The sequence below is a fragment of the Haliotis asinina genome, chromosome 14 (genome assembly GCF_037392515.1).
Source record: "Haliotis asinina isolate JCU_RB_2024 chromosome 14, JCU_Hal_asi_v2, whole genome shotgun sequence".
NCBI classification, from domain to species: Eukaryota; Metazoa; Mollusca; class Gastropoda; order Lepetellida; family Haliotidae; genus Haliotis; species Haliotis asinina.
This window is the reverse complement of record NC_090293.1, coordinates 22,633,478-22,656,038: the sequence shown is the minus strand read 5'-3', so window position 1 is coordinate 22,656,038 and position 22,561 is coordinate 22,633,478. Positions and strand designations below refer to the sequence as shown.

The following is a 22,561-nucleotide window of genomic DNA, read 5'->3' as shown; positions in this document are numbered from 1 at the left end:
GACTTGAATATGTCATGACAGATTCTTTGTCTGGATAGCAAATATCACTTTGGGTAAATCAGAAAACTGGGAATGGCGTCACCTCATAATAGTTTGGAGTTCACGACATTACGAAAGGCCTAAGTAAAATGTCGTGTTGGAAAGAGTATTGTTTTATATACGACATCTGTCGTAATTCCAACCTGTCGAGAAGTGAGTGTATGGGAATCTTGCGGGATGTACGTGTTTCGATATCCAATGCTTCGGAGCGTATGTGCAATGTTACATAAATGAATGAATGAGATGAATGGTTGTGCGATAGCCAAGTGGGTCAATCGCTCTCTCGTTATGCCGAAAACCCGGATTCTATTCCCTACATGGGTAAAATGTGTGAAACCCACTTTTTCTGGTGTCCCCTGGGGCATTATTGGTGGAATATTGATAAAATACGTTTAAAACCATAAACCCAATGCAGTAACACTGATGAGGACTATTTGCCTTACTTTGCGCCCTGTTGCAAGTCAGAGAGTGAGTATAGCATTACGCCGTTTTCTACCAATATCCCTGCAATATCACATCAAGGAACACCAGAAACTTGCTTCACACATTGTACCCATGCGGGGAATCGAACTCGGGTCTTCGCCGAACACTTTAAGCACCAGGCTACCCCAGTGTCCCCCAAAATACAAGTAATTAGAACATTACTCCAAATTAGTCTAACCATGATATTATGTAAGTCGATTATTACATTGTGTTAAACAGTAACAAGGTCGAGGAAATCAATCGCGTCAATCATTGTTAAGCCGTATTGTGTGGGGAAACATTGCTCTGTGGTGCTTAATGCAACACTGCATGATTCAGTAAAGTAAGTTCAGTACTGTAACAGTCAAAGGGATGAGTAGGTGAAGACCTTCTTGTTATATGGGTGAGACTACGGGTGAGTCATTTCTCTCTGATACCAATATTAAAGTAAGACGACTGTGTGAAATAATCACGTGTCGGTGATTTATTTATTTATTTATTTATTTATTTATTTATTTATTTATTTATTTATTTATTTATTTATTTATTTATTTATTTATTTATTTATGTGAGCGTCAGAAACTATTGCTCAAAGCCGCATCAACGATTTTGCGTATAATGACTTAATCAGTCCTCTGTGTTAAGAAATTTTACAATTACAGGCACGGGTGAGTGAATCCATTCTCCTTTCTAAGTAATGTTACAATCATATGCAATTCATTTCTCTGTAAGAGGTAACAGGAATGGTGAGGTACTCACTTCTCTGGTCAGTCATTATGCATTCAAACTAGCATTCTATCCGTTTCGTACTTGTCAACGACTTTCCCCAGATCATTCCAAACCCCACCTCAAAGACAACCCCAACCCCAGCATCCCATACTCGAAGCCCCCTCTACATCCAGTAGAGTTTTGCTCACACTCCACCCAATACCCTAAACAAAGACGGTCCCAAAGCTATAGCTTTGATGCTGACCAGTAGCCTGAAGCCGATACTTCATCCAACACCTTGACATGCACAATCCATGCAAGAACCTGATATCCATTCTCCGTCCAATACCGAGATGTACACACTCTATCCAATGCCCCGGATATACACAATCCATCCAATACCCACATATACACAATCCATCCAATACTCAGATACCCACAATCTATCCAATATCCTGATATCAATTTTCCATCCAATACCCGGATTGCCACAACCCATCCCATACCCTAAGACTCCATCATTATTCTGATGCACAGACATCGTACAATACCTGTCCGCCATCCAGCGGTATACCGAGGAGAAACCCTAGTCTCCAACAGACGCTCCAACAGACGCTCCAACAGACATTCCTACAGACACTCCACCAGACCCTCCAACAGACATTCCAACAGACGCTCCAACAGACGCTCCAACAAACATTCCAACAGACGCTCCAACAGACGCCCAAACAGATACACCAACGCTCCAACAGACATTCCAACAGACGCTCCAACAGACGCTCAAACAGATACACCAAAGATCCAAGAGACACTCCAAAGGACGCTCCAACAGACGCTACAACAGACGCTCCAACAGACACACCAACACTCCTACAGACATTCCAACAGACGCTCCAACAGACACACCAACGCTGCAACAGATACACCACAGATATTTCTGACAATAGAGGAACTGGTTTCGTGTTTTTACGATCCACCAGATTTACACATCGAGTTCAGATGTCACGACCCCTATCAGATATCCACCATTTAATTGAGTCTCTCTTCAAGCACTGTCGTCCACGCCTAATTTCCATCATTCTGTTGTTCTCGAGACCACGAGTTCTTTTACGAGAGTTGTGCTAATTAATGATTTCCGAGCTCCACATTACCACATTCGGTGTCACATAGTGATGTATGGAGCTGGTTTCGATTCTCAATGGGGACGTTGTTGTCGCTATTTATGCCGAGGCTTTGGTCTCCGAATGCCACACATGTCGTTTTCACACCCTTTTTTATGTCTCTAATTGACACAAATCCGCGAACTGAAATGTCTTTAAATGTTTTCGTATTACAAAACGAATGGGTGATATTAATTTGCAAAAATGAGCACTTTTTGCCCCTCAAACACAAGCTCCCATCACGTCAGCAACAAACATGGCGACTGAAGAAGGATGAATGCTATCATCCCTACCTCTCGAGAAAACGGTAACCTTTTCAACAAGGATAAGAAATTCACTCGGTGGAAATAAAGCATGCTTAATGAGCTCTAGAGTGTCATGTGCCACATAAATGAAAATATCTTTAACTTAAACAAAGCACTCAAGTGCAACGGAGTCGGGGAACCCCTCCATGCGAATACAACCATGTGTGATTTCTTTTGTATGGAAAAATGTCCAATCAATATTTGACAACGACGTGTTCACGCATGAAGCCGGAGTGATTAATGTCGGTGTTACGCCTCTCTAAAAACATCCTTCCTTGATTAACTGACAAAGAGTTCTCCATGTTGAAACTAATCAAGATGGCAGCTAGGGGATGGTCTAGTTACCCGGATGTTGATCAACAACACAAAAGACCATTAGTTAGAATAAAGGCTATATACTCATCCATTTTGTTCCAAGAATCCATGACCACCTCGGAGCTTTCTATCCATTTTCAAAGATCAGAGCAAACCTCCAGTATTTGGTCTGGTTATTTCCATGCTAGATCTAGATACAGGCGTATCTCTTACAATCTGTCCTTAATTAAAAGCCGGGTTGTGCGACTTGTTTGAGAGGCATTAAGAAGTTGGGGGCTGGTTGGTTGGTTTTAACGCCACTTTCAGCAATGTTCTAGCTATATGGCGGCGGTCTTTAAATCAAATCTGGAACAAACAGTCCATAGATCAACAGCATGAGCACAGATGTAAGCAATTGGGGACGAGGACATGGGTCAAACAAGTCAGCGAGCCTGACCACCCGATCCCGTTAGTCGTCTCATACAACAAGCATAATCGCCTTCTGTGGCAAGCATGGATTGTTGAAGACCTACTCAACCCCGGAACTTCAAAGGCTTTTGATACAGACTTTAAGGATAAAGTAAGGATCTCGTTTTATCTACGATTTTGTAATAAAAAAACCTTGCAATGACAGTGGACATTAATTAAAAACGGGGTTGTGCAAATTATTTGAGAGGCATTAAGAAGTTGGAGGATTTGGGTTGGTTGATTGGTTGTTTAACGCCGCTCTGAAAACCCAGTGATCAACAGCATGACCACCAATCTTTGCAAATGCCATACGATCACATGTGTTAACCAAGCAAACGAGCCTGATCACCCGATCACGTTAGTCTCCTCTTACGACAAGCATGGGTTACTGAAGATCAGTTCTAACCCGGATCTTCACAGATCGGGGCCCTAAGGAGGATAACAATATAAGAATGAACAAATGTATTGCAATGAGAGCGAGTCTTTGTTTAGGTTCTAACATCATTATCAAACAAGTGACGAGGAGAATGAAGATAGAAAGGCGTACGTGATAACTCTTCTATCTACCCCAGACTGTGTTGTTATTGTTAACTGGCTTGCCAATGTATTGCAGTCCCAGTTCCCACTGTACTGCACATGCATCGCCCCAAATTTGTGGATAAACCTTACGCAGTTTCTATCCTCATGTTGTCAATCACTTGCTTAATAACAGTGCTGTACACCAAAACGTCTCAATCATCCGTATATTTTACCCTTCAGGGGTTGTGCGATAGAGAAGATCGACCCGTCGTTATGGGAGTGCAAGTATTATGGCAATGTGAAGTCATTACTGGGATATATCAAGCAAGACGATCATTTAAAATGAATTCACGTACCATGGCACCAGGGACGCGTGGTCCATGCCTCTTACATAAAATAATTGCACTATTGATGCAGTCACATGTTTTACTATCCAATATAGGATCTGGCACGACTGGGCCTCGATTTTCGAAACTCCCTTAACGCTAAGAGAGTTGTAACTGCCATACATCAGCTTACGACTATCTTAGAGTTAAGAGAGCTTCGAAACTCTAGGACCTGTATGTCTGCGTATTCGTTCGAGACGCAGACCTTCGTGTTCCATTCCTCAAAGAGGGGACAATGTGTGAGGCTGCAAAATTATATATTGTCATTCTTAATTTCTACAACGGTAACATTGACAGATTTCAGAAGTTCCATACATCAGCTTACGACTATCTTAGAGTTAAGAGAGCTTCGAAACTCTAGGACCTGTATGTCTGCGTATTCGTTCGAGACGCAGACCTTCGTGTTCCATTCCTCACAGAGGGGACAATGTGTGAGGCTGCAAAATTATGTATTGTCATTCTTAATTTCTACAACGGTAACATGAACAGATTTCAGAAGTTCATTTAATGTATGTCTTGGAACCTGTATCGTATTGCTGCGAGTAAAAAGTGTGGAAAGCTTTCCGCACATCTGTTTAAACTGTGATGTAGATACAACCCATAGATCAAAGACTGACATTGCAGACATACACACCCCCTGCGTGTATTTAGGGATGTAATTGGAAGCGTAATGCCGTTAACGTCATATTTTTCTATTTCAAACTCTGAATGGTGACACGAATCCGCATGCGGGTGAAAAAAGGGATATTGAGGATGACGTACCTTCACTTTAGTAACTTGTGATGAGATTGAATGGTTCATCCAGAGACCGGTGAATCTTTATTGGTTTAATAATACTCTGTTTCTCTGGCATTAAGTGAAGTAATTATCGCGGAGGAGGATGCAAAGCAGATAGTTTTCTCATTAATGATCCAGCTGCAGACAATTGTAGTGATGTGTCAAACAGTGCGTCAACTAGCGTGATGGTACGTACACCGTCGGGGCGGTGGGGTAGCCGAGTGGTTCAGGCGTTCGCTCGTCACCCCGAAGACTCGGGTTCGAGGGTACAATGGGTAAAATGTGTGAAGCCCATTACTGGTGCCCGTAATATTGCTGGAATTATGTAAAAACGGCGTAAAACTAAACTCACGTACACTGTCGACTAGTGTGACTGCAGATGCAGAGAAATTGTTGTTGAGTAGGTATATTTTAGGTGGACATGTCTGTGATTGGATACAAGATCACACGTTGGATGTACTACTACATGCCTTGAACTGACTCCTTGGAACTGCTTTTCAGCGAGTTGTCAGGATTAGTTAATGCATGCCTTCCTGCCCAGATGCCGTAGCTGTATACTGTTGATGTCAATCACAGAAGTCGCTGGCCCCAAATCAGAAGCCAGAGGGGTGATATTGACCCACGCTCGCTGACGCACACACAGACGTTTGAAATGGAGAGTGTGTCCTTCCTTACTCCTGTATCAGGAATATCCAAATACCATTGCGCAATTTTCAGAAATATGACAAATAATCAGAGGATCACCATTCTTCACACATATGCCAATGTGTTAATGGATGAGAGGGTGCTGTTTCAGAGCACTGTGAATAGAGCAGGTATACCTCGTTGACTTGTTAGTGGTCGAATCTGGATCAAACAAACCAGTGGATCAAACTGGATCAAACAAGCAAATCATTAGCCCACTGGACACTGAGCCACGCATTCAGCCACATAACAGAATCTGACCACGATCAAATCAATTTACACTTTGAGATTGAAAGAAATCTGAAACAATTCTTGTGCTTTCACGCTGATAATCATGATTCTATAATGTCATTGTTAGAGCATATGAGAGACAGATATATTTTCAAAAACGCACTAATCAAATTTTAACCGCTATACTTTACAATGCAAGTCGAAACTCGCCAATCATGTGCTATAAACACTTGCATATTCATCGGTAAGGGTAAAAGACGTGAAGTCAACACCGTGAGACAGTGACGGAGGAGGTGACGGGGAGAAGAAGTAACGGTGTCGCGGTTGTCGGAGATTGAACTGTAAACCGATCAACGTCATTAACGTTGCGCAGCCGCCACGGAGGAAACCGCTGACTACGACAGACAGGACCAGACAGGTAGAGTTACTACAGGAAAGTCGTGGGACCATTAATCACATTATACCAGAGACATAAAAGCACAGTACATACAGTTTTAAACCATCATCTGAAGCAATTTGTCTTTTCATTTTATCTACTCACTCACGTCCCTATAGGTTGTACTGTGATGGTGTGTGGTCTTATTCATAGAGCTCAGGTCGCAAGTCACGTAAATGAGTGAGTTTAGTTTTATGCCGCACTTAGCAATAGTCCAGCTATATAACGGCGATCTGTAAATAATCGAGTTTGGACGAGACAATCCAGTGATCAACAGCATAAGCATCGATCTGTGCAACTGGCAGCCGATGACATGTGTCAAACATGTCAGCGAGTCTGATCACCCTATCCCGCTAGTCGCCTCTTACGACAAGCACAGTCGTCTTTTATGGCAAGCAGGGGTTGCTGAAGGCCTATTCTAGACCCTGACCTTCACGGGTCGCAAATCATGTGAACTTAAGCAGTGTTTGGTCAGTAGAGTCCTTGGATAGGTGCAATTTGATCCTTGAGGACTCCAGTCCTGCCCCACGAAAGAGGCACATATGATACACGCGGTCTCACCTCAGGCAAAGTGAGTTTGTTAAAATCGTCTCCGTTCGTTCAGCAGAAAATGGGTACCCGATGGGATAAGTCATGTGACTTTAGCCTTCTAGCGCACAACAGGCAGCCTGGGTCTTCGGGGTAATAATGTGCTGTGCTATTCAATATTAGCGCTATTAGCATATCTCGTGTGAAGTTTGGCACTATAAACATGGACACATTATTATCACAATGAATTTAGGACTTCTGAAAACCTGATTTTTTCCCCGTCGTACTTATTGGATATTGTGTCAGATTCATACTTTAGAACAGGAGATCTACAAACTGAAACGTTATTCGCTGGTCATCGCGGTACTTCCATTCGTAACAGACATTTCTAAAAACCAGACCCATACAATCTGTTAATAGTCAATATTCTGACGGAGCGCCCACTGTGTACTCAGAGCGACATTTCTCATTTGGAAATGCAGCATCAAATCTAGTTATCTCAGAGTAACTGTTCCAGGCAATTCCTGGCAATACGACAATAACGCTTTTGGCGTTTCTTTGTGTTGTGTTATCTGATTCAGTATTTGCGACCATCTGGAGAAACAAACAGCGTTCGACTGTCAACTGTTCACCAGGTATCCGTGACATCAAACACAATTCCAAACCTATCAGTGAGTGATTGAGCAATATTCCAGCAATATGGTGGCGGTTTGTAACTAATCGAGTCTGGACCAGACAATCCAGTGATCAACAACATAGGCATCGATCTGCGGAATTGGGAACTGATGACATGTGTCAATCAAGTCAGCGAGCCTGACCACCAGATCCCGTTAGTCGCCTCTTACGACAAGCATAGTCGCCTTTTATGGGAAGCACGGGTTGCTTAAGGCCTATTCTACCCCGGGTACGTCCAAACCTATCAAAGATCTGAATATGCATTACGAAAGAATGAAACACATCTTGGATAAGAACAGGGCCCTTATTCTCGAAACGTTAAGAGCCCTAAGAATTCTCAAACTGGATCGTAGCCAATGTGAAAAGAAATGGCTTAAGAAGTTCATAGGGTTACAGTCGTTTCGAACATAGCTTGCCAGGTTTACATATCGACATTTCGTGTCAACAAAACGTCTATGATTTGTATCAAACGTTCTAAATAATGAACCCAATACCCAAGGCTATGAGCATGGTGATGATACGTCAGTATTATCAAAGCATATCGTTGATTTAAATGAACCACCAGGGCATCCTGTTACAACAAGTGGACGTGACCCTGAATCTTAACGCCTTAGATGCCAGTGCTTTAGCGTGCCCCTAATATGAATTGGACTGGGGTAGTCTACTGATTTAAGAGTTTGTTCGTCATGCCGACGACTCGGGTTCGATTCCCCACATGGGTACAAAGTGTGAAGCCCATTTCTGGAACATTGCTAAAACCGGCATAAAACCACACTCACTCAAACTGATTTAAGTACATGGATATGTGCAGCATCGATCCTTACTTTCCAGTGTAAGAAGCGCTTCGCCAGACGTTAGGTCGCATTTATAAGGTATAGACAATGGCGATGTCTCCTACGAGTTTTCGCAAATGTAGCTTCAGAATACAGGTACTATAATTTTAAGTAATAAAGAAACACTCGTCTGTCTAACAAATACTTTGAGTTTTCTCAAGCGAATCGAAGGAAATATACAGAAAGATTTTGATTCGCGGACGTCAATGGTGTTGTATGTTGTTGATTTTGTTTGTTGGTTGGTTGGTTGTTGATAGTGGTGGGGATTTTTTAATGTAATTATTTCTCTATTCCTATTTGCTTATTTTTCGTTTATATAAGTATAAATCAGAACATCTACTTTACCAAAGAAGAAACGCATATGCCACAAAACTGTTGCGAAAATGTATTTTCAAACATGTATAACTCGTCCACAAATAGACTTTAGTGTATGAATCTGTTCCTGCCTCTCAGACGTATCTCTTTCAACCTTTCCCGTGCATTTTTAGCGGGCATCCTTCGAAGTGAAGGCACCCTGGCTGCTGTGCTCTCACACGTGTTAGTATGATCACGCAAATGTAGTACCCGGATGTACCGACCGGGTTGCAGTGGTAACTGGAGGTCTGTCCGAACGGGAACTGTCATTTGTTATGCCTGTCTGGGTGCAACGAGCTGCTACCCATTATATCTTGCTCAGACTAACATTCAGACGCATGGCAACAGAAGATTGGTAAGCTCCACCGTGCATCTTACAATGGCGATGTTCCGTGTTGCAGAGTCAAGACGTGACGTAGTGATTTGACCATGAACCTAGTCCATACGACTGTCAATTTCCGAGGGTAATCTGGATTTTCACTGCCAGATAGTGAATGCTTTTTCCAGCACAATTTCAACTGGAATGTGATTTCTGTTGCATTTTGGCGATGCCTTTTCAATCCTTGTCAGAAATCTCATCAAGATCAACATTTTCAGGTAAAATCGATGTTTTTACCTGTGCAATTGTATAAAGTCACGTTATCAAGCACTTTGTTAAATATTTTGACGATGGTTTGAACACAATAGGTGATGAATAGATTTTTTAAAATACAAATCAACTATGCGTTTCTTTTGGGGATAGTATATATGTAGCAGAAAAAGCATAACATGAGCACGAACCAAGGATGGTTTCCAATAAAGTAGCACGGGTTGAAGACATGACAATTTTGTTAGAAACATAACAAGAATATTCAGAAACTGACATCGGTATATAACACACTTGATTCAGTGAAAAACATTCAACTGTTGGACTGTTGGTACTGATACAAAAACAACTGAAGTGTCTGTGGAGGCACATCCATATTTCAAGGTCCGAGTTAAAGTTTACTAATTGTTATGACGTTTACCTTGAGATGTCTAGTTTATTGAAGCTAAAGAAACAACTTACAACATGGAACCAAGCATGTTTCCGATTAAAGTGACACAGTCTAAAGTCTTGATAATTTTGTTACAAACATTAAAAATATATTCATGAACTGGCACCGTGATGTAACACAATTACTTCAGTGAAAAACAGAACCTCTCAACTTTTTTGACTGTTGGTACTAATAAAAAACAGAATAGTCTATGAAGGCACATCAATATTTCAAAGTGTAAGTAAACGTTTACTAATTGTTGTGACATTTACGTTGAGATGTCTAGAGTGTAATATTTTACTGATTTTACAGAACCAACTTATAACATTGTCCTTATTTGGGTGAAAAAAGGCCTAAGATGACGTAGTACATGGAATTTGTTTCACGGCGCAGTAAATTCCGAGTGTGGACCAGATTAGCAAGAAGACTTTATGGAAGCTGTGTTCAGTCAGGCAGTCTACACCGTCTCGTGCATGTAAAGTGGTTAGGACTCAATTAGGGGCGTTAGGTGTTATGCCGAAAACCTGGGCTCTATTCACAATTTGGTAATTATGTGTTAATCGCATTTGCAATGTCCCCAACGTGGTATGGCTGCCGTAAGTTGGTGTACGGCTCGTGTCACTTGACTCTTGTACAAACCATGGAGGTTGTAATAAGAATTCATTGACATTGTTGGCTTCACAATGTCAGCCTAGTAAGTGAGTTCGGTTTTACGAAGCTTATGATTAAGCAATATCATGGCGGGAGACACGAGAACGGCGCTTTACAAGTTGCACCCAATTGGGGTATCGAACCCAGGTCTTCGGCGTAATGAGAGAATGCTCTACCTACACGGCTACCCCACCGCCCGAATATATTCAATTACCAAATAACTACAAGTATCCTTATATTGCTAAAAATATGTCAGTACAGTGATCGAAATAACGGGCTGTCTGACTGCCCGTGGCCGGTAAATTTTGAGTCGGGCTGCCTGGAAATTCTCTCCACCAGCCCGATTGTCTGGCTGAAATTTTTAAGGTTGACCTACTTTCTGTTCGCTCTCAGGACAATCATTTCTTTTAACTGCCATGTCATATTTTGATTTAAGAAAGATGAATGAAAGCTACGAGCATATTCCATAATTATACATGGACAACTCTTCAGACAGTGAAGATAGCAACAGGACAGTAAAACTGGCTGACATAGTAAGCTACGCTATGATTGGATATCAGTAGTCACATGGATCAATAAGAACCACTCAAAGAGAGGGTTACTTAAAGGTGGGCAGGCAACATTTATGGGCCACCAGCCCGCCTGTCAGGTTGAGTTGAAAAATTATTTCAATCACTGCCATCAGTACATATACCATGTAATTACATGTCTATAGATATGGCAGTAGAAGTTAGACGTCATTCACATATATGTTTATTGATAGCTATGCGAGCACGTATCCCAACGTATAGTCCCATACGAGCATATATACCTCAATACGTAGCCTGATACGTTTATCTCCCTTCACATTTAGCAATAAGTACACATATACCATGTTCCAAATGAATATCGCATTATATATTTCAGTAGACATCCCAATAATATCTTATGGAATATTCTGTTACATATACATTTATCTATAGTCATATCCATTCGGTGCCTCAACGTCAGAACTGATCAGTTATCCCAAGATTACAAGAACGTCCTTTCAGAGCTGATGAATTATATCAACATTACAAAAACGCCATGTCTAAGCTGAGCAGTTTTCTCAAGGCTACCACATCGTCATGTCAGAGCTGATCAGTTATCTCAAGATTACAATAACGTCATGTCTGAGCTGAGGAGTTATCTCAAGATTACCACAACGTCTTGTCTGAGCTGATCAGTTAACTAAGGCTACAACAATTTGATGCCCACTCTGGACAATTATCTCAAGATTACCACAACGTCTTGTCTGAGCTGATCAGTTAGCTAAGGTTACAACAATTTGATGCCCACTCTGGACAATTATCTCAAGATTACAACAACGTTGTGTGTGAGCTAATCGGTTATCTCACGATTACAACAACGTCATGCCTAAGCTGGACAGTTATCTCAACATCACCGCATCGTCATATCTCAGCTGGACAGGGACTAAGAAAACATTCCCTGTGCCAGGTTCCCGGTCTGCACGTCGTCCAACTTAGACACGCTGGTACAACATTTCGTGACGAAAACACATTCTGGTGAAATCTTGAAAAACGACAAAAAAGCTGAATACATAAAACCGCCGCACGATTCAGATTGCGTTTCACCAATTACAACAGCCATAAACAAAGACACTTTGTCGTGTTTGTTCCACACGACTTTCATGAAGCAATACGTCGCGTATTAATCATGGTGTTTACAAATGAGAATTGCCTGTCTCGGTACCTAACAAAATATGAATTGTTTTCGAGACGAGACACTCTGCATGACGTCATATAAACTAGATTTATAGTGATCATGGACAAACTACCAAATTGCACGAAGGTATTAACGTGAGCTAGCGATTGTTGTTCAGAATTGTAGACGTTGCAGCTCACCACGCTTCAGACCCACGTTTGACTTTAGCAATGCAGACCAAAGAAGATCCAGGTTAGAGATGATCTTCAATACGATACGACGAATGAGATCGGGTGGTCAGGCTTGCTGACTTGGTTGAAGTGTCATTGTATGCCCGTTGCGTATACCGATGCTCATGCTGTCCATCACTGGATTGTCTAGTCCAGACTCGATTATTTACAGACCGTCGCCATATACCTGGAATATTGCTGAATGCAGCATAAAACTAAACTCACTCACACATTCAGTCACTTACTTTTGCAATGCATCAGCGGATGTTGTCTTTTGACGCTGTTCAGTAATGAGGTGAAATAGATGACAGCGAGGGAAACATTCTAGATATTGGTGTATTACACATAAACTCACCCACAGGCCTAAAATAAAGTGTTGTATCTCTTGCTCCGAAAGTACTTGCACATTATGAGGAATATTTTATGCTCTCAAAATTCTTTACAGTTTTCACTTCTATACTGCGCGGTAGTAAAGTATTATGGTCGGTCTATAAACACCCGTGTATTCGCAAAAGGAAACAAAGGGAGACAGATATTGTGAATAATGATGTGGGGCGTTGATGTGTGATATCATGATATTCCTGGCCTATCTCGGGGGTCTATACAGGTGTCCTCAAAAACACTTCTGTCATCAACTATCATTTCAAGGAAATTTGGCAACATTCAGCATCCCCAATTGTCTTTTTCAAAAACAAGTCAATCTGTTCCCGAAACATAATTCCAGGCAGATCTTGCTTACACTTGCTTTGTTAAAATCATTTACCCAGAGGGAACCTCCAGTCGACTTCATCACGTAGCTAAAGACGGCTTTATTCATTCCAGTATGTCATTTGAGTTCCAGATCCGACGTCGGACTGGGAACATCCGTCTTCTTTCCACCCCAGGCAATTGTGCCCCACCCCCTTCCACTAGAACGACAGCCGAGGGTTGCCTTTGCACTACAACCACGGCATCTGTACATCTAAATGTAGCAATGCCTGTCGGTGCTTCTGAATATCTTTGCAACGTTCGAGTCAATGGCTGCCAAATATAGCGTAATGCCAAAGTGTTAGTTTGGTGGCAGTATTCTTTATACAATAAGACACGGACAGTTGGGGTTTGGGGTTTTTTTGTGTTGTTTTTGTTTTGTTTTTTTTGTTTTGTCTTTTTTTTTTTTGAAGAACGGGGTCCGTGACATGTACGATTTGAGCTCTTGGCTTTTATATAAACAATTCTCAGCAGTAAACTTTAATCGTTAGTGTAATTGCCACTATTAAATTTGTGCATGAAACACTATAAAACAATTGATAATACCAGGCGTTCGCGAAGAGGTGTTGACACTGACCAATAGTTCATTATCACGACCCAAATTCTGATTAGAGTACCTTCAAGAGTACAAAAAGGGAAGTCATTTCTAGTGTCCAAATCACTCGTAACGCTTTTGAGCATGACACCACCAGAAGACTGAACCACTAGTAGGCTCGCCGGTCGGACGCTCTATGTACTGGACTACGTGTGCTGTCTTTCCTGGTGAGAGTCCATTCATAAATGTATAACCAAATTAGAACCTCATTTGACAAGGCAAAACTGTTTCCCGCACACCTCGTCCAATACGCCTGTTTATCTGACAAATTCTGGATCACTTCAACGTGCATATCCCGGGATCGACAGGCTGTGGGGGTACTATTCTTTCTGTTAAAACACGCTGTTGATTAAATTGTCACCACCGTACTAGGATTTGTAAATTTCACAAATTCACAAGTTTCAAGTTATTTGCATCAATTGGAGTTGTCACATCATTAAGCTCACTAGAGTTAAATACTGTTAAAACGTCGTTAAATCGACCTCAGTCACTTATAAACACACACACAAACGTAAAAAATTGCAGGAGAGGGAGGCCTACGGATAATGTCAAGTAGTTGTCATTTTTTCCGGAATCCTCTGAATAGTGTCATGAAAGGACACGGAGACCCTTAGCATCTAAATTTTTACCTGACATTTACAAAATGTTTGAATGAAACAACGTCTAAATCGTGATGGGCATATATTCACGGTCGTTGGCACTAAGGGTACAGGAAGGTGCACCTTTCTTGCCAGTCAAAGCATGCCACATTTGTGTCTGTGCAATGAACATGCACAAACGTTTAACTTGCACGACTTTGCATGTATTTTTTCTAAACTTCAGAACCTTCTGGCGCTGGTACACGACATTTGAACCACAGGAAGCCCGTGATGGATGCCAAGGAAAATGAATCACAAAACCGTAGATGATTGGAATTAAATTTATATTATTTAAAAATGTGAGAATTTCCCTGTCGTGCCGACGTGTTGTAATGATCGCTTTCAATGTTCTTTACACTGAGGTCGAGAACGTCGTAATGTGTTCCTTCCTGAATAAATGGTGACCTTTAACATTACTCCTTTCGACTAAATCAAAGAAGAACTGATTTCATCCGATCTGTGGCCATTATTTTACGTGCCGATTGATCATAAATTATTCATGGTCTCTGGCGCCGAATCTGGGGGCATGCGTGGCTTACAGTCGGGAATGTGACTGGCGCCTTGTGACAGAAGGTGAAGAGTGAAAATGGGGACAACGGAATAGGACCAAAGGAACACTTAAACATTGTTGAAACATCCTGAGGTGCCTTCTCGTATTGATCGAGTGTGTGGGAATTTAACATTTGTCAGGTAGAATAACAGAGAAGGAGCGGATATTCTACACAGATATCATCAGGAACGAGTAGCCCCATCGACACGGAAACATCTAATCTTCATTATGCATACAATCAATTACATTACTGCAACGTATCGCCTAATTACCTGATTTTCTGATTTAAAGTCTTTGTTGGAAAACTCATTATTTGGCTAGTATTGTTAATCTATTGGCAGTTTCCCGTGAAATAATGAGTCAACAATGCGTTAATTGGAGGGCAGGTGTGAGCATAATGTACGGCGCTTTGGTACTGTGAATACCTGTGTAGTCTTTGACAACAAAAGAGCACATGCATTCTGACTAAATACATACTCCGAGACAACTGATGGATTTTCAATCAACATCTTAATGGAAAACCTTCTTCAGTATCAACATTTTAGACATTTTGAAAAGGAACAGCAAATTAATCTTTAACGTCGTAACGACATTCTGGTTAAATTGGAGTTTGACATGACAGGCACCAGGTGGAACTTGTTTTAGCCCTTATTGTCCTATTACGCGCCGGTCCCGAAGTGGTATGTGGGCAAACAGACTGAAGTGTTTGAGGGAATGGGTTACGGGAGCTTTTTTCCAAGCAACTGTATAGCGCATTTTTCGGCTTAAATTTTATATTCCATTTTTTACATTGGAAACACAAGGTGTTACAGCAAAACATTGAAGCCTGACACATAATCATCGAAAATTGTGCTTTGATTATAGAGGAATTAGTTCTCTTTCATTTAGTGCTGAATGCACTGCAGTGGTTTAAGCGATATACCAAAGGAAATTGCTTCTTTCAAAACAGGTGCCATTTCTCAATGGTCAAGATCCTAAACCGGTATTCTTAATGGTCTCATGGCGGTTCTCATCGTAGTCTAGTAGGTAGAGTAGCTGCCACAAGAGTAGAAGGCGGGGGTTCGATTCCCGACCTTGAGCTGGGCAATAACGAGATAAAACTGTGAATACTGCGCCTGAGGTCGTGTAAAACACTGTGGGCTGACACTATGCATTCAGCTGTAGTCCGGAGTAGCACTAGTAGCGACACAAATGTGCGCACGCTCACGCATACGCACATGTACACGCACATACACACACGTACTCAAGCACATGCACGCACGTCCGTCGCCGAATGAGTGAAATGGTTTTCAACTTAACGTTATTCTTATTTTCACTTGGCCACATCAGAGGTTTTCACCATTTCCACTGAAACGTCAACTTTGAAGTGAAATTTATACATAATGTTCATCTTCAGCACACATGCCAAGCAATAAGAGATATGCCTATCGCCATGAAGGATCAGAAAGTAAACAGGGATAGTCCCTGGATAAATCTGTTCATACGGAAGGAATTTTGGCGCTTCCAAAATCCTGACTTGGGCAGATAGGAACAGAAGAGAAACACCGCTAAGACATAGCTCACGTGCTGTTCTGCGACAATTGTCTATCACCTGAATACAGGGAGACTGATTCATTCCTTGCCAAAGTACATCTAAACTAGCTCTCCTGCACTCCAGAAAAAATATGTTGCTGTAAGGAACTTAATCGTCAAACAAACAATAAAGTTGCCAGAATACCATCAAACAGCTGAGATGTTCTGCCTGAGCAATGCTAGTTCCTAACAAGTCGACTAAACAAACTGGAACTCGCCAAGCCGACTTCCGTGTGACACAGTGGGTAAAATGATCAGTATATAACTTCCCCTTCATGTTACCCAGTTATAAAGTCCTTCCTGGATATAACCTTGTGCTGTATGTAGAACACCTCCATCGCTCGCCACATGCATCTTCTCAGATGTGTCAACCATCGTCTTACTGATGCGAAGGTTCAAAGATCTACTCAAATAAGAGTCAAAGAACGTTTTAAATCCCATCCGTAAAATAATCTCAAAGAAGGAAGACAGTTAGTTCTTCGAACATTATGCCGTTCAGCGCAACCTCTAACCGTAGCTGTCAGCGCGATTGCGGTGATTGTGTTGTTAAGAAGGACATCTGAAAAGCGTGATTGTCGCGTTCGTAAGCTCCCTATCTGACCCTTAATGTCTAAGCAAGACCACTCGGTGAATAAATCCCTTCATTCCTTGTATCGTCAGCTTTCTCTCCACCGTGTCATGAATGGCATATTTGTTTCCTTTTGCCACTTTCATACGATCTAGAACCTGCAGTGACTTGCTGTGCATTTAAAGAAGCTGTGTTAAACACGTTATCATTTCCTATCATGTGCCGTGCCGTTTCCTTACAACAATCAAGTCAAACCTATTCCATATACTCATGGGAGTTGCTACCTTATTACTATCTAGAACACACAATGTCATCTGCCCATTTAAAGAAGCTGCCTTAAACAACTCAGATTACAATAAAGGATTTCCTATCATATTCCGTTTTTTCACGACAATAAAGTTAAAACTGTTCTATATAATCATCGGAGTTGTCACATACGGACAATTCCCTGCAGTGCCATGTATGCATTTAAAGAAGCCTGTCAAGCGACACTCATTTCCTATCATATTCCAATTCGTTACGACATTCAAGTCAAACCTATTCCATATAATCACATTCATACGACCGAAATCTGCAGTACCATCTGTACATTTAAAAAGTTTTGCTAAGCAGCTTGGATTTTGTTTTTAACATCCTATTCTGTTTCCTTTACAACAATCACGTCAAACCTGTTCAATATATTCCTGGTAACTGCTACCATTCTACTATCTGGAACACACACGCCTCTGTCATGGGTCCATTTAAAGAAGCTGTGTTAAACAGCTTAGATTACATGTTAGCATTTCCGATCATATTCCACTCTTTACGGCAATCAACTCAAATATATCTCTATATATACACCAGTCTTGCTGCGAAGACCCAGCAGTACGTTTTATGCAGCGATTTTGAGCAGGTTAGATTGCAATATAAAATCTATCATATTCCATTTCCTTACAGCACTCAAGTCTTAGTCCATATAATCGACGTTACCACTTCCATCTGTGATTGAAAGAAAATGTGCTAAACAGCTTGTATTACATTTTTAACATTCCTATCATCTTCCATTTGCTCACGGCAATGAACTCACACTTATTCCATACAATCACCAGGCTTGCCACCCCCATCTGAGAATTTTACGAAGCTGTGCTAAACAGCTAAGATTGCATTTTTAACGTTTCCTTTCAAATTCTATTTCTTTACGACTGTCAAGTCAGACACGTTCTATATAATCATCATTGTAGATAATTCTGTTTCAAGTCTCCACTTTCTTAAAGCCTGACATTTCCAGCGGACGCTGCTTTGGATCACTGAAATGCGATGCATAAACACAACCAATCACTGGTCGTGTTACTGACTACAAGTGAAATTAAACGTTCTTAACGTTTCTTAATGAAAAGGCATTTTGTCATTAGTTCTGTTCGCTGATTCAGACGAATGAAAGAACAAATATACATTATTGGACTCCCGATGGAATCAATTTAGCTATTGAATTAGACCAGTCAACGCAAAGGGCGATGTAACAAAGGCAAGTCTCTGTACTGACAAATCACAATTTTTCATTAACCAAATATTATTCTTATGGATTTAACTTTTTTTGTTGTAAAGTCACACAAGCCACGGTTGTAATTCGAATTACAAATACGGATTAATTAATCAGGACAAAATTAATCGGAAGGATTTGTAGCCTCATGGGAAAACACGTCACTGTATTCGTAAGATGACTTATACGTGTACTAAGGTTAGTAATTGCATTAGCTAACACTGCATAGAGTGTATGGCAGTTCGTATGACGAGAGTTACAACGATGTATATGTAACACAGAGATACAAGTTGTTGAACCCTATATGAACATAATTCCTTACATGCAATGTAGTACAATACGAATATAATGATTGTAAAGTATCACTGAGAGCTATTCTGCTACTCGTTACGTTGTTTTGATTGGAAAATGCATATGAATTTAGAAAATAAGTTTGAACTATAAGTTGGTTAAAGGAACCAACAAGTGTTGGTAAGAAGAACGCTTTGAATGGAACAGTCTGAAATAGCTCGGTAAAGGTGATTGTGTGTCTATAAAAGTCCTAAATGAAATCTATTCACCAGCTGCACGTCATCGGAAAGATGTGTTAAAGCTTCACACTTCCTCATCAGCAAGACTCTCACATGGTAATAGCTTAGTGACTCACCTTAAGTGTTAGTAAAGGAGCGTTCTTTTCCTCGTCGTCCTCTTCGTTTCAGCGGTATCTCCGTGTCCGCTCTGGCTCCCTCTGTGAAAGACAGAGCAGAGATAAACCCGCGGGTATAGTATGCTACCGGTGGGGAAGGAGGTGGTACGTTAATTACCCACGAGGCAGGGGGCGGTAGGCGGGACCGTCGGTGCCACTAACGGACTCTGATTCGCGCGCGCTCATCCACCGCTAGAGGAAGAACTGCGGTGAGGGGCGGCAATCACTCAGCGTCTTGACAACAATATGGACCTGTTGGTCGGAGAGATACATTGGTAATCAATCGATAGGCGTCTATCGATAAGCACCACCCGACAGCGCCCCACAGGAAGGCGGTGAGTTGAAGTCCGGGTATTGATTGTACAGGGGTCTGAAAGAGCAAGCATTAACGGACGCTCCGGATGCAACGCGGGAAATGGGGACACTTAGAAATGGGGATCTTTCTGGTGTCCAATTGATCTCAGGCGGTTATGACACGGTGAAAGCAGTAATTGCTATTGGCTTGATTGTAGGGTTACCAGACGTGTAAGTGTCTTAAGATGTATGGGACTAACCTTGTTTCTTCTTGAATACTTCCCCTCGCATATACCTGGCAAAGTTTTGGTCATGAAAGGTTCCGATCGAAGCGTCGTCAGCGTCCATCTTATAGTGTCTCGTTGAAATCAATAGCTTTAGATATAGTCAGTCGAACAGAGCTTTAGAACACGAGTCTGCTATGCTTAATTCAATACTTGTCAGCTCGATGTCTCGCCTGTATGACAACTTAGAAATATCTAGGTTTTATTTTCTGTTTGGAAAGTTTGGAACTGGAGTCAAAGTTCAAACATCTAAGATGAAAAAGAAATCAGACGTTTGTCGTCTAATGACGTCATTCCCTAAATCTGTATCACGTATCCTTTGTTATGGCCGTTTTCGTCAAAGTACAGAATTTACTTATTATCCCATTACAGACGCTACCCACACAGACTCTGATATTTCAAAGAAGGTTGACAACAACTGGCCGCGATACTTAATGGCATACGGTTGTACACACATATCCAATAAAATCACCTTTCGGAAACAGCGATATGATTTCTGTCGGGAATTAGGCTTTCTCATTTTACCTAGGCAACATTTTGCTACAGACAGACGTCCTTTCTGTAAGATGTCGGGACTTGAAAACAACGACTGCAGCACACATCGACCATGGTATTGTTTTCCACCTATACTATTGTGTTCTTCATCATCCGTGTAATCTCTCGCCGTCGACAGTGCTTTGGAGGCAAGTGCACGACGATGTTGGTAGGTTGATGTGTTGTTTTACTCCTCAGTCCGCAATATTCCAGCTATATGGTCTGTAAGTAATCGAGTTCGAGCAAGACAATCAAGTGGTTGACATTATGGGCATTCACCTGGTACGATGACAATTCAATGGTCAACAGTATGAGCATCTATCTACGCAACTGGGATACGATGACGTGTGTCAACCACGTCAGCGTGCCCGACCACTCGATCCTATATGTTGTCTCTTATGACAAGCATTGGTTGCCGGAGACTTATTCTAACCTGGACTAACTTTTCACGGTTTATACTACGAAGAGGTGAGCTACAGAACATGAGGCATATGTTTCTCTTATATACCACTAAGTGATGAATTTGGTGTCATTTTACAAACCTGTTGTTAGGCACAGGTTCGAATATAAACTTAGCGTATTTGAAACTGGTAATTTCCATTTTTCTACCCATACACTGTACTATTGTCATAATGCACGCTACCTGATACCTGCGAAGATCCGGGTTCAAATTGGTCTTCAGCAACCCATGCTTGTCGTAAGAGGCGACTAACGGGATCGGTGGATCAGGCTCACTGACTTATTCGACACATGTCTTCGTATCCCAATTGCTTAGATCGATGCTCATAATGTTGATCTCTTGATTGTCAGGTCCAGACTCGATTATTTGCAGACGACCGCCATTTTGTTGGAACATTTGTGAGTTCGGCTTAAAACATCAAGCCTAGAACCACATTACCTTCTGGAAACAATGTCCATCTTGAACACAACAACATAGGTTTCAGACACATAAGCATCATTTGGTTTTGTGATTGGGCTCTTCTGCGGGAATAAGCCATTCATTATATTTCAGTTATTTACGATGCAAATAAGCAAGGATAATATGATGTCTTTATTTCCTAAGCATAAATGCCAATAGGAAGTGAACGTACCACTTCAAAGATACTCTCATCTCATTGAATATACGACATTTCATCTGAAAGACCATTGCCTAAAAGCGTATATATATCATCTGCATAGGTTGTAGAAAATGTCTCTTATTTGTGTGGCGGATACTTCATTCTCTTGGTTCATCATCCGACCTCAATTATTTTGCTTCCAGAAAAAAAACCCGAAGACAGATAATAGTTAGGGGCTCCAGCAGCTTTAGAGCCGCTTAGTTACAGATTTCCCGTTACTTAACAACGTGTCTGGTTAAGGTGGGAATGAAACCCGAAGTGATGCGGGTCGTGTGTTGAGCAGGAACATGGTTACTGACAACAAAGGTAAGACCGTCTAACGTGTCAACAAAGTTTCGGTTTTTTTCTGTTGTCGGTTTGTATTCACAAAAGACGATGGCGCTAGAGGTGAATATCTGGCATATTAGTAATTTTACTATCTACGTCAACAAGGTTCCTGGTGCCCATATTTAGTGTTGTAAAAGATTTATCACTTTACTTGTGTCATACCGTGGAGACCCGGGTCAGAATTGATCTTCGGTAACTCATGCTTGTCGCAAGAGGCGACTGGAGAAATCGGGTGTTAAGGCTCGCTGAATTGGTAGATACATGTCATCGTATCCCAGTTGTTTAGATCGATGCTCATGGTGTTGGTCATTGGATTTTCTGGTCCAGGCTCGATTATTTACAGACCGCAGCCATGTAGTCGGAATGTTGCTGAATACGGTTGTAAACAACAACCCAAACCACTTTCGCAAGTAACGCTTTGTAAAGATGAAACCAGGTGTTCGGGAAGTACCCTATCTACCGTGAGTAGTAACGGGTGGAGTGATTATGTTTCCATGTTCAGCTGTTCACACACATCTCCACAGCCACCGGAGTCCATGAATTAGTTCTATTTAAGAACTAAGCGTGAGCAAACAACGACATTCTCAATGGCTGGCAAATCTCTGTGATTAAAGAGGCACCAATGTAACAGTGAGGTCGCACAAACTATGGCAGGAATTTTACAAACTCGCCGCAAACGAGGTTCTCGAAA

At 41.5% G+C, this 22,561-nt stretch overlaps 2 protein-coding genes across 2 annotated transcripts in view; one reads left to right on the top strand and one right to left on the bottom strand.

Annotated features, from left to right (window-relative positions):
* Positions 1-19,746, bottom strand: part of LOC137261595 (prothoracicostatic peptides-like) — a 48,719-nt gene extending 28,973 nt beyond the window's left edge. Inside the window, exon 1 of the mRNA XM_067799374.1 lies at positions 19,275-19,746. The gene's annotated coding sequence lies outside the window, so the exon portion shown is untranslated. The remainder of the gene's footprint in view (positions 1-19,274) is intronic.
* On the top strand, positions 1,739-2,242 carry LOC137260706 (uncharacterized). Its single transcript, XM_067798292.1, has one exon. It carries the CDS (start codon positions 1,739-1,741, stop codon positions 2,240-2,242), a length of 504 nt encoding a protein of 167 aa, XP_067654393.1.
* Positions 19,747-22,561: the final 2,815 nt, after the last annotated feature.